Raw genomic sequence first — 14887 nt, 5'->3', positions numbered from 1 at the left:
AAACGTCAGCCTTCCTGCTCCTCTGATGCTGCTTGGCCTGCTGTGTTCATCCAGCTCTACACGTAGTCAATTTGGCACATCATCCTTTATACTTGCTGGGGAAATCCTTGCCTGTGTCAGAAAATAGTCCTTAGAACTTTGAGAACCATTGGAATATCTTGTACTGTTACGTTTGTATGCAAGAATTCAATGAATTTACAAGTTAATTGTGTGTCTTCTGGATAAAATGCTGCAACATTCCATCAGATGCATGTACCATGTTAGATTATTTTGTTGTAATTAGCATTGGATGTTGTTTTCTTGTGAGAATGTTTTTTTGTTAGATGTTTGAATAAAATTATGACTATTGTTCTATGTTGTTTGATCAGCTTGAGGACTGGTGGCTGATCAGTGCCTACCTGGATGTCCGCATGCCATCAATGTTGAATGTAAACTTTGGAGGTCCTGCACCCTATTTAGAACATTATTGGCCACCAAAAGAAGGCACTCAGCTTGAACGAACTGCCATTGCTGTCTTCTACATGCTGCAATTTTGGAAACTACTTCGGAAGTGAGATGATTTCTATGCCATTGAAAGATGTAAAGCATATCTTTTCCTAAAATTTAAAGGAAAATAAATTACAGTCTTGTTTCTGATAGCATAGAAAATTTAAATGCAATTTTGGAGAGTATGGGGTATTTTTAGAATAGTTGACAACGTTTTCCAGTGCCACAAGCTGCTCAATTGGTGAAATTGTACTGATGTATGCTTGTAAAATTTGGATATAAATTACATCGTCTGGATTTTGGTGCTCCTGATTTGAATTTAATTTTGTCACTTGTACCTGAATTGTTCCATCATTCCAAAGCTTACATTATGTACCTTGCACCTAAAAAGTGCGTATGTAGTACCTTTTTTAGATTTCACGAACATTCATCAACTTCCTCCGTTTACTGCTCCAGTGCACTTTAGGCATTATAGAACTTGTCAATGGATAGCTTACATTGGATTTGTTAAAAATATATTATCTCAAAACAGCCAATCATTAATTAATGGATCAGCATCGCAAACGTAGGACTAGAAGTAAACCCTTTAGCGTGCTCCATCATTGAATAAAATCATGACTGATCCGCTTGTGTTTAGAATTCCACATTCACATTCACTCCAATTAAACCTTGATTTCCCCAGCTTAACATGAACCTATTCCCCTATGCCTGAACATATTTTGAGGAGGAGAGTTCCAAAGTTGCTTAGCCCTGTGAGGGAAGAAAATTTCTCCTCATCTCTGTCTCAGGACTCACTTAACTTTTTTTTTCTTTTGAAATACTTGAAGAAACATATGCTATCTGTTTTTACGTTCTGCCTATCTTCCTCTTAAACCATAATTTCATCCTCATTAACCTTTCAGTCATTCTCTGCCTTTCTTTATGTTCTGAACAACATTTTACCTAACAATAATAGGTAAGCTTTTTCCTCAAGCTTGATGTCTTTCTTATCCTCCTTAGGTAACTACAGACGGTGGAACTCCCTTTAGATTTTATTTCCATTATGGTAGGAATTTATCTATTCTGAGTATTTTGAAATAGTCTCTTAAATATCTACCACAATGCCTATCTTGACCCAGTTCACTTCAGATAGCTCAACTTTCATGGCCTCCCATAGTTGCCGCTATTTATGTTGAAAAGGTAGAATAGAATGTAAGTTTATTGTCACATGTACTTTTACATGAAAAATACAGTGGAAAGGTTCTGGGCAGTTCCAAAGAGCAGTGTTCTAAAAAAAAAAATCTTGAAAGCAGCCCATGAACTCCTCATCCAGGCTAGTACTGCCAACCTGATTTTCCTATGGACAGCACAGTGGCTCAGTGGTTAGCACTGTTGCTTCACAGCGCTAGGGACCCAGGTTCGATTCTACCCTCGGGTAACTATCTGTGTGAAGTTTGCACGTTCTCCCCGTGTCTGCGTGGGTTTCCTCCCACAGTCCAAAGTTGTGCAGACTAGGTGGATTGTCCATGCTAAATTGCTCATAGTATTCAGGGATGTGTAGATTAAGTGGGTCATGGTGGATGGGTCTGGGTGGGATGCTCTGAGGGTCGGTGTGGACTAGTTAGGCCGAAGGGCCTGTTTCCACACTATGGGGATTCTATAAAAAAAAAAGATTAAAATCACCCATGATTATTAGTATCCCTTTATCACAAACACATAGTGTTTTGTTTTGTATGGTTTGTGCCACATTGTGGTTTTTGTTAGTGGGCCTGTAGCCTACTCGTACTAGTGACTTCTTTTCTCTGCTATTCCTCATCTCACCAAACCAGTTGTACATTTTGTTCTTCTGAGCTAAAGTGATCTCTGACTATTGCGCAAATGCCATAGTTGATTAACAGTGATATCTCTCCATCTTTACCTAACTTTCAAATTTTCTTCAATGTCATATAGCCCACAATATTCAGGACTGAACCCTTGTTATCTTACAGTCATGTCTCTGTAATTGCTATCAGATCATATTTATTTACTTCAATGTGTGCTGTCAATTTCTTTGCTGTATTATAAATGCTGTGTGCATTCAGAGACAAAGCCTTTTGTTTTTTCGTTATCTTTGGAGCATGTAGACTTAATTCGTATATTTATATTTTTCTCTGTCCCTTTGTACCAATCTTTGCTCCTCACTTTCCAAATTACTACTTTCCTTTTGTCTCTACTCTTTCCTTTACTGCATCTATCTACATTTGATTCTTTGCCCCCAGTATTTAGTTTAAAAACCCTCTTTACCTCCCAAATTATACAGTTCACAAGAACACTGGCCCCAGCAGGGTTCAGATGCAGACAATCCAAATGGTACAGCTCCCATTTTCCCCTGTGCTGGTGCTATTGACCCATGACCCAGTCCCCACGTCTCCCACACTAGTCTTTTAGATGTATTCATCTGTCTGATTTTATTTACCCTATGCCAATTTGCATGTGGTCAAGTGATTATAACCTTTGAGGTTCTGCTTTTGAATTAAGTGCCTAGTTCTTCATACTTACTATACAGAACCTCTTTCCTAATTCTACCTATGTCATTAGTACCTATATGAACCACGAAAACTGGATCATTATCCTCCCACTTCCAAGTTCATTTCCAGCTTTAAGCAAGCAACACAATTGTCTGGACTGTTGCAGTTTGCAGAGTACACTGTCAATCATCTTTGTATATTATCACCTATGTCCACTACACTCCTTGTTATTCCCTGTATTTGAAAGGCTTTCTGTAGCATAGTACTGTAGTCAGTTTGCACATCTACCGGCCTCTCATCCAAATAAACTATGAGAATCTCTAGCCTATTGGACAATTATAGAGACTGACACTTCTCTCTTTGGTCCCCCTATGTGCCTCACTCACAGTCAAAGCGTCCCTGACCACTGACCAAATCAGAAGACCATATTTTAAGCAGTGGAACTGCCTTCTGGAACAAAGAACCCAGCTAACTTTCCCCCTCCATCATGTATTGCAGTGCCTGTAGTCCATCCTTTTGCTGAGAAACTGAGAACCACAGCTGCTTGAACTTCAAAGCCTTGCTACAGATGTGTTTGCCCTGGATCCAGGAACTGCCACCTGCTGCAGCCTCAAAACATCACCTGAGCTGCATTTCTTATTGTGTTTTAATTGTTTAATTACATTATTCAATTCCACTTAAGTTCCGTTTTATTATCTTTTACTGACTTTACTACCAATTTATATATTGTATTAAAATTTAAGGGTAAGAAAATCCTCAACTACATTACCAGACTCATCAAACGGGTCAGTCCTTTTTCTGTAGTGGGCCAAGTAACAATTCAAATTAGTTCTAGTTGATCCCTGTCTGTCTCTGACTGCCTCCTTGGCAGCCTTCACATCATCTCATCTCCTCCATTTTGTTAGATGTCTTTTATCCTTGGGCAAAGTATCATGGGAGCCATAATATGTTTACAGCATAAAATTTGTATATGAGGAAATTTTGAAGTGGTTTTTGTAAAATGGCACAAGTCACTTTGATTCGGGCATTAGAAGCTATGCTGCTGATCTGATGTAGGAGTTCTTTGTGAACTGTTTAGTGCTGGTCAGTCTTATAAAATAAGTTTTTTTTGTCAATGCAGTTGTTTATGCTTGGTGAGAAAACAATCCTCATTGTGTTTATTTTTCTCTCTTAGACAGCGCTTGGCTGTACACAAAACTGGTAGTGTGCCTTTAGACATGGACCAGTTTCGTATGTTATATTGTACCTGCAAAATACCTGGAGTAACCAGAGATTCTCTTGTCAGCTACTTTAAGACAGGTAATTTTTGCTGATGCAATCATTACAGTAGCAGGCTAGGATCAGGTTATTTCTATTCTACATGGAAATGGTCTTCAGATACTGAAAATGCTGCCTGTAGGTGGCACTGTGAATATATTGTTATAAAACAAATGAAGAACAATAGGTAACAAGATGTAGAGCTGGATGAACACAGCAGGCCAAGCAGCATCAGAGGAGCAGGAAGGCTGACGTTTAGGCCTGAAACGTCAGCATTTCTGAAGAAGGGTCTAGGCTCGAAACGTCAGCCTTTCTGCTCCTCTGCTGCTTGGCCTGCTGTATTCATCCGGCTCTACACCTTGTTATCTCAGATTCTCCAGCATCTGCAGTTCCTACTATCTCTAAGAACAATAGGTACCTCAATGTTAAATGCCAACAGCAGAAGTTACATTTTCATAACATTTATGTACTTTGTTCCAAAGATATGTAGAATTCCTAATAGACTATCTGTTATGATTCATGATTATCAACCCATCTAATGGAGAGATATAAAATGTTATGGGAGACTGATACAGGAGATGTAGAATGCCCCTTGTGTGGCAATCTAGAATGAGAGGTTCTAGTTTTAGGATGAAGGGTAACAGATTGAAAACAGGTATGAGAAAAACATTACTTCTCTCAAATGGTCGTGAATCTGTGGAATTCACTACCTCAGTGTGGCGGATGCTGGGACATTGAATAAATTTAACAAGGAGATTGGAAATCAGTCTATCAGTAATGGGTTGAAGGGTTATGGAGAGTGGGCAGGAATGTGGAGTTGAAGTTGAGATAAGATCAGCCATTATCCCCTATGAAATGGTGGAGCAGACTTGAGGGGCTGAGTTGCCTACTCCTGTTCCATGTTTTTATGTTATTTGTGAATTTTGTGAAGACAGCCTTGCAAATAATTAGTAATAAAACCATAGCATGCTGGACAAGCAGTGCACTTTTATTTTCTCAGAATGAAACATGAAACAAGATTTTAAAAAACCGTACAGAGGTAACTTATTGAACAGTAGAGTGACACAAACCTACCTGAGCCCTTTTTACTGAGTATTTCAAACTTCCAATTCCTCTCAAAAACTACCTGCAGTGGTAGAGATGAGCAAGGACAAAGCCTGCCATGCCAACGTTGCTGTCTGTTTCCACCATAGTGATCTTGACCAAATCAGTCAGCTGTGGTCCAAAACAAGCCTTCATCAATTCCAGGATTTTACAGAAGAACTATTTTAAGAATGATGTTTTGATCAATTCAGTTGAATGATCAGCCTGACGTAGTGCTTTCCAGAAGGAAGAAACTGGAAAGGCTATGGGAGATTGAACACTGGAAAGTTGGTACTGGTGGAGACCAGATGTAATAAAACTTATTTTAATATATGAAACAGAAATAGTTGCACAGTGAAATTACATTTGATTTCTTGAAATTGTCTTTTTAACACAAAATATTGTTAAGACATTGAAGGTCTACCAGAAGCAAAATCCTTCGAACTATACAACATAGGAGCAGAAGTAGGCTATATGCCCATCATGGCTGATCTGATGACCTTCCACATCACTTTCCTGCCTTTTTCACAAAACGCTTGATTCCCTGATTAAAAATCTGCCTATCTGAGCTTTTCTATACTTCACATCCTATTGTCTACAGCTCTCTGTAGTTAAGAGTTCCACAGATTCACTATCCTCTTGGAGAAAAAAAATCTTCCTCATTTCTGCCTTAAATGGACAACCCCTTACTCTGACATTGTGCCCTGTGGTCTTTATATCTTCCACAAGGCGAAACAACTTCTTAGTATCTACCCTGTTGAATTTCCTAAGAAACTTGTGTTTCAGTAACATCTCTTATTTATTCTCCTATGTTACTAAACATAGGAGAATGTTCTCGTTCTTCTAAACTCCAATGAGCCTCTCCTCATAAGAAAATCCCTCCATATCCAGGATCAACTCGTAAAACTTCTTTCGACTGCCTCTAGTGCCTATGAACTCTGTTTACATTATAATATAAATAAAGACCATTGTTCCATTTGCCTTCCCTATTACCTGCTGAATTTGAATGTTATCTTCTTCCTGCCAAAGTGCATAAGCTCACACATTTTCCTACATTATGTTCCATCTGCCAACCTTTTGCCCAATCTCACACAACCTATCTATGTCACTGTAGACTGTGTCATTTGCACCCTTGCCCTATTTTATGTAACATCTGCAAAATTGATAATAGCACATTCACTTTCCTCATCCATGTCATTAATATATATTGTAAATATTTGGGGCTCCAGCACTCCAGTAGTTAAAATGCCTCTTCAATCCTAACTGTTTGACATCTATTAGTTAGTCCACCATCTGTCTATGCTAATGTACTACCCTGAACAGCATGGTATTTACCTTATCAAGTAGCTTTTTGAATGCCTTTTGGAAATTCACATATGTTACATCTACTGGTTCCACTTCATCTATTCTGCTTGTTACCTCTTGAAATAATTCTAATTCATTTGCCAGGCGTGAGTTCCCCTTCATGACGCCATGTTGACTGTGCTTTATTTTATCTGTTTCTAGGAGTTTTGCTGTTACATCCTTTAGCTAACTGTCCTATAGTTTTTGTCCCTCTCCATTTTTGAAAATGGGAATTACTTTGTTTTACAACTGACTGGGACTTTTCCAGAGCATAGGATTCTTGGAAGATTACTACCAGTGCATTTACTTTCTCTGTTGCTTGTAGCGACATAGGTAAATATTAGAAAGGACCCTCTAAGTAGGGGAGTGGATAAAGGGCTTGCATTGAGATTGCGTGGATATATCGTGAGATTAGCAAAGGGCCAATCGATCCCTTTTGTATGCCAAACTTCAATAATTTTAATTCTAATGCAGGAAAGAGTTTCAGGCAGCAAAAATGAGGAAACTGTGTACGTGCAACACATAATATGTTGACTTGCTGCTAAATTGTTTCTGCAAGTTTAAGTTCCTAGTTGTGGCACTTTGCTTTATGAAAGCAGCATTTTTGGTGATTCTTAACATTGGTAAAAGAATGATAACTAAAATGTTCTGTTTAATCTTTATAGAAGCTGAAGGACCATGCCCCTCCCATTTAGTGGTTCTTTGTCGCGGACGAGTATTTACCTTTGACACTGAGTATGAGCATCACATCTTAACACCACCAGAACTTCTCAGGTTTTTATTTGCTTTTCCTTATTACACTATATATAGTGGAAATGTTGAAAATGTTATGAAATGTTGAAAATGTTACAAAAGTTTAAAACACAAAGTTTAAACTGTGCACGTTCAGGTGGACAGTACTGCCCAGGAGAAGGGTAATGAAAGCTCTATAACAGAGGCTTCCATTTACACTGTAAATGGAAGATGTGAAAATACTCGAGCTTCTGCAGAATTTGGATTTTTAAAAAAAACTACTATTTTAACTATTTTAAAAGTTACTGCTGATTGTTAGACTTGTATTGCGTGTTTAGTCATCTAAAATTGCTTGAGTGGTGGCTTGCCAGTATGAGTTAATAATGAGACAGCATGGAAAACTGGACATCTGGGACGTGAGTGAACAGGCATTAAAACTGTCAATCTCTTTAATTAATCAGATTGAAGGATTGTGAAAGTAACAATGAATCACAGAAGTGAGGTGCAAGTGACCTACCCACGACATCAAGGCAGCAATAGACTGAGTGTTAAATCAAGGAGCCAAGCAAAATTGGACTTAATGTGAATTGGTGCAGGAGTGGAGTTGGAATCCTACTCTGGCACAATAGAAGATGGTTCTGGTTATTGAAGGCTAGTCATCTCAGGACTTTGTTGCAGGAGAACTAAGCTTGTGGAAGTGGTCCTGGGTCAAGCCTTCTTCCACTGCTTTATCACAGGCCCATCCATTGTAAAGGCAGAAGTGATACACTGTTAGAAACTGAGGTTCCCCTTACCAGTTCAAGTGCATTTAAAAGATCATCTGATGTTGTATTGAAGAGAACAGGAGATTTATCCCTTAATTAGAATCTCAAAAAAGTTTTTTTTTTTTTTGAAGCTCTGCACAAATTGGCTGCTGTGTCTCCTACACTCCAACAGTAACTACACTTCAACAGTGCTTACTTGGCTGTAAAATGCACTGAGAGAATAAAACAAAGAACTCCAGATTCTGGAAAACTGAAATAAAATTAATTGATAGGGGAACTCAGCAGGTATGACACATCTGTGGAAAGAAAGCAGAGTTAATGTTTCAAATCCAATGACTCTGCAATTAGAAACTAACTGCACTGACCGTATAAATATTGTAAGTACAAGAGCAGGTCAGAGGCTAAGAGTTCTGCAGTATTACGACTATGACAGGAGCAATGCACTGATAAACAAGTTCCACCATTCCTCCACCGTGTGCATAAATGTTTGGTTTCAATCACCAAATGGCCAGTTGTTTCCCTTTTTTTTTGTAATATTGTTGATGAATAAAAGAGATTTTCACCAGGCTTCAGAACTCAGAATAATCCGTTTATTCTAACACTTAACTTATTCATAACAACAAATGTAACTGGTTAACCTTTAAGCTAGTATCTGGAATTGGAACCACATAACTTTTCTTAAATGAACACAACACGAAAGGCAACAGATTCTGCAAAGATAATTAACGTAAACTTATAGGGGTATGTGCAACATGGCTACAATAAGATTTGTACAAAATTGCACAAGAAGTCCAGCAAGGCCTACCTTGATGTCAGCAGCATCTTGCTGTCTCTTTTATGCTTTTGCTGAGCAGCGTGACATGTTTCTCACTAAGCAGTGCTGAGTTGTGAATTAAGGTGGATTATAACTTATTAATTGTCTTGATAATAGCCCAACTCGCCTCATTACTATTCAGCTGCTCATCTTACCAAACGTACCAAACAAGGGGCAGGGAGGACAGATAGAGGTGAAATTCAGTGTGGTGGGTTTCCACATTGAGAAAGTGGGTGAAAATGGGCTGTTGGGGTAGTGCAAGGTAAAAAGGAAATTTGGCCCCAGCGCTGATTGCTGTGGCACTGCACTAATTGCAGTTTGCCATCTGGAAATGCCTCCCTTTATCCCAACTGTCTCTTATTATGTAGCCAGTCCTTTACCTATGCTAATATACTGCCTGTTCCACCAACAACTGTTACCTTATCAAGTAGTCTTATGCACGGTACCTTCTCAAGTACTTTTTGGAAATGCTAATACATCATATCTACTGATTCCCCTTTATCTATTCTGCTTGTTACAACCTCAAAGAATTCTAATAAGTTTGTCAGGCATGATTTCCCCTTCATGAAGCCATGTTAACTGTACTTGATTATGTTAAGTTCTATTACATGCTAATAATAGACTCTAACATTTCCCCAATGATGGAAGTTAAGCTAACTTGCCTATGGTTATATTTTTTTCTCCCTCTCCTTTTGAATAAAGGTGTGACATTGGCATATTTTCAATCCTCTAGAACCTTTCCAGAATCAAAGAATTCTTGAATGAATACTGCTAGTACGTCCATATTCTGCAGCTACTTTCCTTAATATCCTAGTTTTTATAAGACCATAAGATGTAGGAGTAGAATTAGATGTTTTGGGCCTTTGGGTCTGCTCCACTAGTCAATCGTGGCTGATGTTTCGCAACCCCATTCTCTTGCCTCTTTCCGATAACTTTTGATCCCCTTGCCAATCAAGAACCTATCTATCTCTGTCTTAAGTACACTCGATGACTAGGTCTCCACAGCCTTCTGCAGGAAAAGTACCACAGATTTGCCACCCTCTGGCTGAAGAAATTCATTCTCATCTCATTTATAAATGATTGATTCTTCACTCTGAGGCTATGCCCTCGGCCCTAGTCTCTACTACTAGTGGAAACACCTTCTCCATGTCAATTCTATCTAGGCCTGTCAGTATTCTGTAAGTTTCAATCAGATCCTCCCTCATCCTTCTAATTTCTATCAAGTATAGACCGAGAGTCCTCAACTGCTTCTCATATGACAAGTCATTCATTTTCACCATCATTCTTATGAACCTCCTGTGGACCCCCTCGAATGCCAGCACATCCATCTTTAAATACGGAGTCCAAAACTGCTCACAATATTCCAAATGTGGTCTGACCAGAGCCTTATACACCCTCATCAGTACATTCCTGCTCTTGTATTCTAGCATTCTAGAAATGGATGCCAAAGTTGCATTTGCCTTCCTAACTGAACCTGCATGTTAACATTAAGAGAATCCTGAACTTGGACTAAGTACCTTTGTGCTTCAGATTTCTGAAGTCTTTCCCTGTTTAGAAAATAGTCTACACCTCTATTCTTCTTACCAAAGTGCACAACATCATACTTTCCCACATTGTATTCCTTGTGCCACCTTCTTTATCCATACTTCTAGCCTGTGCAAGTCTTTCTGTGACACCTTATTAAAGACCTTCTGGAAATCCAAACAGATCCCATCCACTGGATCTCCTTTGTCCAACTTACTCATTACCTCCTCAAAAAATTCAAACTGATTTTTCAGGCATGACCTTCCCTTGACAAAGTTGTACTGACTCCACTCTATTTCACCAAGCACTTTCAAGTACCTTGCAGTCTCATCCTTAATACTGGACTCTCAAATCTTATCAACAACTGAGGTCAGCCTAACTGGCCTTTAATATTTTGTATTCATCTTTTGTATTGAAAGAAGCTCTTACTGTCTGTTTTTGTATTACTTGTTTGCGCTTAATAAGGTAGTCAAAAATACTGATATTTAGAAATGTTATCATGTTTCCAGAGAGAGAGAGAGAGGCTTGCTTAGATTTACTTCCTTATAATAAGTTACTTGATGTAACTTTGGAAAGGGATTGATGAAGAACTGTTGCACAGATGCCCCATAGCCTGTTTTCCCAAGCCAACTTTTCCAACAATCAAGGGCCTTAAATGCCATCTTTTTTTTCTCCTTAAAAGTTTTGCTTGCCTTTTTCCCCAGTGATTTGACTTTCTGCAAACAGCAGGTTGATCAAACCATACATTAAACTGTTGACCTCACTCCCAAGAACGACATGGTTCTATATCTTTAGTTTTTCCACAGAGTTCAGAAGTATAAATATGCATTTCCAAAAGCAGCAAGTAGGTCATGTCCTGACCAGCACTCAGTATACTTGAAAGATTGCAGGTGAATCACCTAAAATACCCCAAAATCACCAAAAATGAAAAACACAATCAAAAGGGAAAAATCAATCAAATAATTCGAGAAAGGTCTTCCTGTTATGCGACAGAGGCAGAATCCGTGAGGGGCTGTTCCTGCAATCACAGATTCTGTCTCTGTCACCCTCCTTCAATCACAGGCTGTTTTTCACCCACATTTGCTGTCTTGCAGCTTGTTAGTGATTGTCCAAGTTATTTGCTTCCATCGGAATACTGTACCTTTACATATCCCAGCAGCTGTAAGGAATTGAATAATATTCCCCTACCTTTTATTTTTAATCCTTTATTTAACGGGTGGTTCTACCCTTTACTGCCCCCCATTTTTGGCTTCGCTGATATGTGGCCTGCCAACATCACTAGCCTTCCTTCTATTAGCTGACTGCCAGGATATCATTGAAAGTGACTTATTAGAAGCAAGTCTTCTTTTCTCTATCCCTTTTCATTTTCCTATTATAGGTAGATCTGTCTCCTGCACTTATTTTGCCTGCACTGCTGCAAGAAGATCCTATGGAGTTAACAGTGGGGTGGCATGGTGGCTCAGTGGTTAGCACTGCTGTCTCATAGCACCAAGGACCCAGGTTTAATTCCAGCCTTGGGTGACTGTCTGTGTGGACTTCGCACATTCTCTCCTTGTCAGTGCGGGTTTCTTCCGGGTGTTCCGGTTTCCTCCCACAATTCAAAGATGTGCAGGTTAGGTGGATTGGCCATGCTAAATTGCTCATAGTGTCCAGGGATGTGTGGGTCAGGTGGATTAGCCATGGGAAATGCAGAGTTACACGGATAGGGTGGGGGTGATGAGTCTGGGTGTCATCCTTTTCAGAGAGTTGGTGTAGACTTGTTGGGCCGAATGGCCTGTTTCCACAATGGAGGGATTCTGTGTTTCTGAACTTGTGCCAGTGATACCTAAACTGCTCAATATTTTCTGATACAGTGTTAAGCTACCTTTCAACTTATTTCACAATTATCAATGTGTCAAATTACACCGTTGAAATGAAAATTAATGCAGCTCAATTAAATATTTCAAGTTCTTTATGGTAGCTGGATTGTAACTTGATTAACTATTAGCAGCTCCTGCTCATCCTTATCTTTTCCATGTAGACAACTGACATACATCAGGAAAAGATGTAACAATGAACCTGAAGGACCAGGTGTGTCAGCATTAACTGCTGAAGAAAGAACGCGTTGGGCAAAGGTAGTTTGAGGCAATTTCAGTTATTGTTGGCATTGATAGGCTCCTTGTTGTTCAAGTACGGCCAGGTTGTAGATGATTTCATTGTCTTATGTGTGTTCTTTTGTTACTAAAGATAAAAGTGTGGGGACACCGTGGATGACTGCAGAACTGGCAATTTATATTATCATTGTTGCTGTTTGGAGAAATCTTCTGCAGCTATGCCATCTCTTGCCTTCCTCTGGATATGCGGATGTTACGAGTTTAGCATATGGACCTCGAAACATGCTCATTTGAGTTGGCTGACTGCTGTATACTTTCAATAGCGGTAGTCTCCAATAGAACATAGATCAGCACAGCACAGGAACAAGCCCTTTGATGCACTATATTTGCACCGACTGCGATGTTATTCTACACTAATTACACCTGCCTGCACATGGTCTGTATCCCTCTATTCCCAGCCTGTTTATTTGTTTGTCTAAATGCCCCAGAAAGTTGCTATTGTATCTGCTTCTACCAGTTCCCCTGGCAGCACATCCCATGCACATACCATCTGTGTAAAACAAAAATTTTACTCATATATCTCCTCAGAACTTTCCCCTTCTCATCTTAAACCTGTGCCCCCATTTGACATTTCACTCTGGGGGAAAAAACTGACTATCCATTGTGTCCATACCTTTTGTAATTTTATATACTTCTATAAGGTTGCCCCAAGTTTCTGCTCTAGTGAAAACAGTCCAATTTATCCAATTTCTTCTTATAGCTAATACGTTCCATTCCAGGCAACACCCTGGTAAACTTGTTTTGCAGCTTCTTCAAAGCCTCCACATCCTTTCTGTAGTGTGTCAACCAGAACTGCAAGCAATACTTGTCCTTGAGAAGTATGTACCTGTCAGGCAGGGAGGAAGTGGTCGAGCGAGGGAACCGTGGTTTACTAAAGAAATTGAATCTCTTGTCAAGAGGAAGAAGGAGGCTTACGTAGAGATGAGGCGTGAAGGCTTAGTTAGGGCGCTTGAGAATTACAAGTTAGCCAGGAAGGACCTAAAGAGAGAGCGAAGAAGAGCCAGGAGGGGACATGAGAAGTCTTTAGCAGGTAGGATCAAGGAAAACCCTAAAACTTTCTATAGGTATGTCAGGAATAAAAGAATGACTGGAGTAAGATTGGGGCCGGTCAAGGACAGTAGTGGGAAGTTTGCGTGGAGTCCGAAGAGATAGGAGAGGTGCTAAATGAATAATTTTCGTCAGTATTCACACAGGAAAAAGTCAGTGTAGTCGAGGAGAATACTGAGATACAGTCTATTAGACTAGACGGGATTGAGGTTCATAAGGAGGAGGTGTTAGCAATTCTGGAAGGTATGAAAATAGATAAGTCCCCTGGGCCGAATGGGATTTATCCTAGGATTCTCTGGGAAGCTAGAGAGGAGATTGCAGAGCCTTTGGCTTTGATCTTTATGTCGTCATTGTCTTCAGGAACAGTGCCAGAAGACTGGAGACTAGCAAATGTTGTCCCCTTGTTCAAGAAGGGGAGTAGAGACAACCCTGGTAATTATAGACCAGTGAGCCTTACTTCGGTTGTGGGTAAAGTGTTGGAAAGGATTATAAGAGATAGGATTTATAATCATCTAGAAAGGAATAATTTGATTAGGGATAGTCAACACGGTTTTGTGAAGGGTAGGTCGTGCCGCACAAACCTTATTGAGTTCTTCGAGAAGGTGACCAAACAGGTGGATGAGGGTAAAGCGGTTGATGTGGTGTATTTGGATTTCAGTAAAGCGTTTGATAAGGTTCCCCATGGTAGGCTATTGCAGAAAATATGGAGGCATGGGATTGAGGGTGATTTGGCGGTTTGGATCAGAAATTGGCTAGCTGTAAGAAGACAGAGGGTGGTGGTTGATGGGAAATGTTCATCCTGGATTTCAGTTACTAGTGGTGTACCTCAAGGATCTGTTTTGGGGCCACTGCTGTTTGTCATTTTTATAAATGACCTGGATGAGGGCGTAGAAGGATGGGTTAGTAAATTTGCGGATGACACCAAAGTTGGTAGAGTTGTGGATAGTGCAGAAGGATGTTTCAGGTTACAGAGGGACATAGATAAGCTGCAGAGCTGGGCTGAGAGGTGGCAAATGGAGTTTAATGCGGAAAAGTGTGAGGTGATTCACTTTGGAAGGAGTAACAGGAATACAGAGTACTGGGCTAATGGTAAGATTCTTGGTAGTGTGGATAAGCAGAAAGATCTCGGTGTCCATGTGCATAGATCACTGAAAGTTGCCACCCAGGTTGATAGCGTTGTTAAGAAGGCGTACAGTA

At 39.7% G+C, this 14887-nt stretch overlaps 1 protein-coding gene across 11 annotated transcripts in view; it reads left to right on the top strand.

Moving 5' to 3' along the window:
- Positions 1-14887, top strand: part of crot (carnitine O-octanoyltransferase) — an 80634-nt gene that overhangs the window by 20568 nt on the left and 45179 nt on the right. For all 11 annotated transcript variants that reach the window (XR_007265064.1, XM_048613683.1, XM_048613663.1 and 8 more), the window contains 4 exons: positions 369-550; positions 4147-4271; positions 7322-7430; positions 12511-12604. Coding sequence is in view for 10 of the 11 variants with exons in the window: in XM_048613683.1 (XP_048469640.1) it covers positions 369-550; positions 4147-4271; positions 7322-7430; positions 12511-12604 (510 nt within the window). In the remaining variant the exon portion in view is untranslated. The remainder of the gene's footprint in view (positions 1-368; positions 551-4146; positions 4272-7321; positions 7431-12510; positions 12605-14887) is intronic.

The sequence above is a fragment of the Rhincodon typus genome, chromosome 2, assembly GCF_021869965.1.
Source record: "Rhincodon typus isolate 14 chromosome 2, sRhiTyp1.1, whole genome shotgun sequence".
In the NCBI taxonomy this organism is placed as follows: Eukaryota; Metazoa; Chordata; class Chondrichthyes; order Orectolobiformes; family Rhincodontidae; genus Rhincodon; species Rhincodon typus.
The sequence above is the reverse complement of the archived record's forward strand: the minus strand, read 5'-3'. Positions and strand labels throughout refer to the sequence as shown.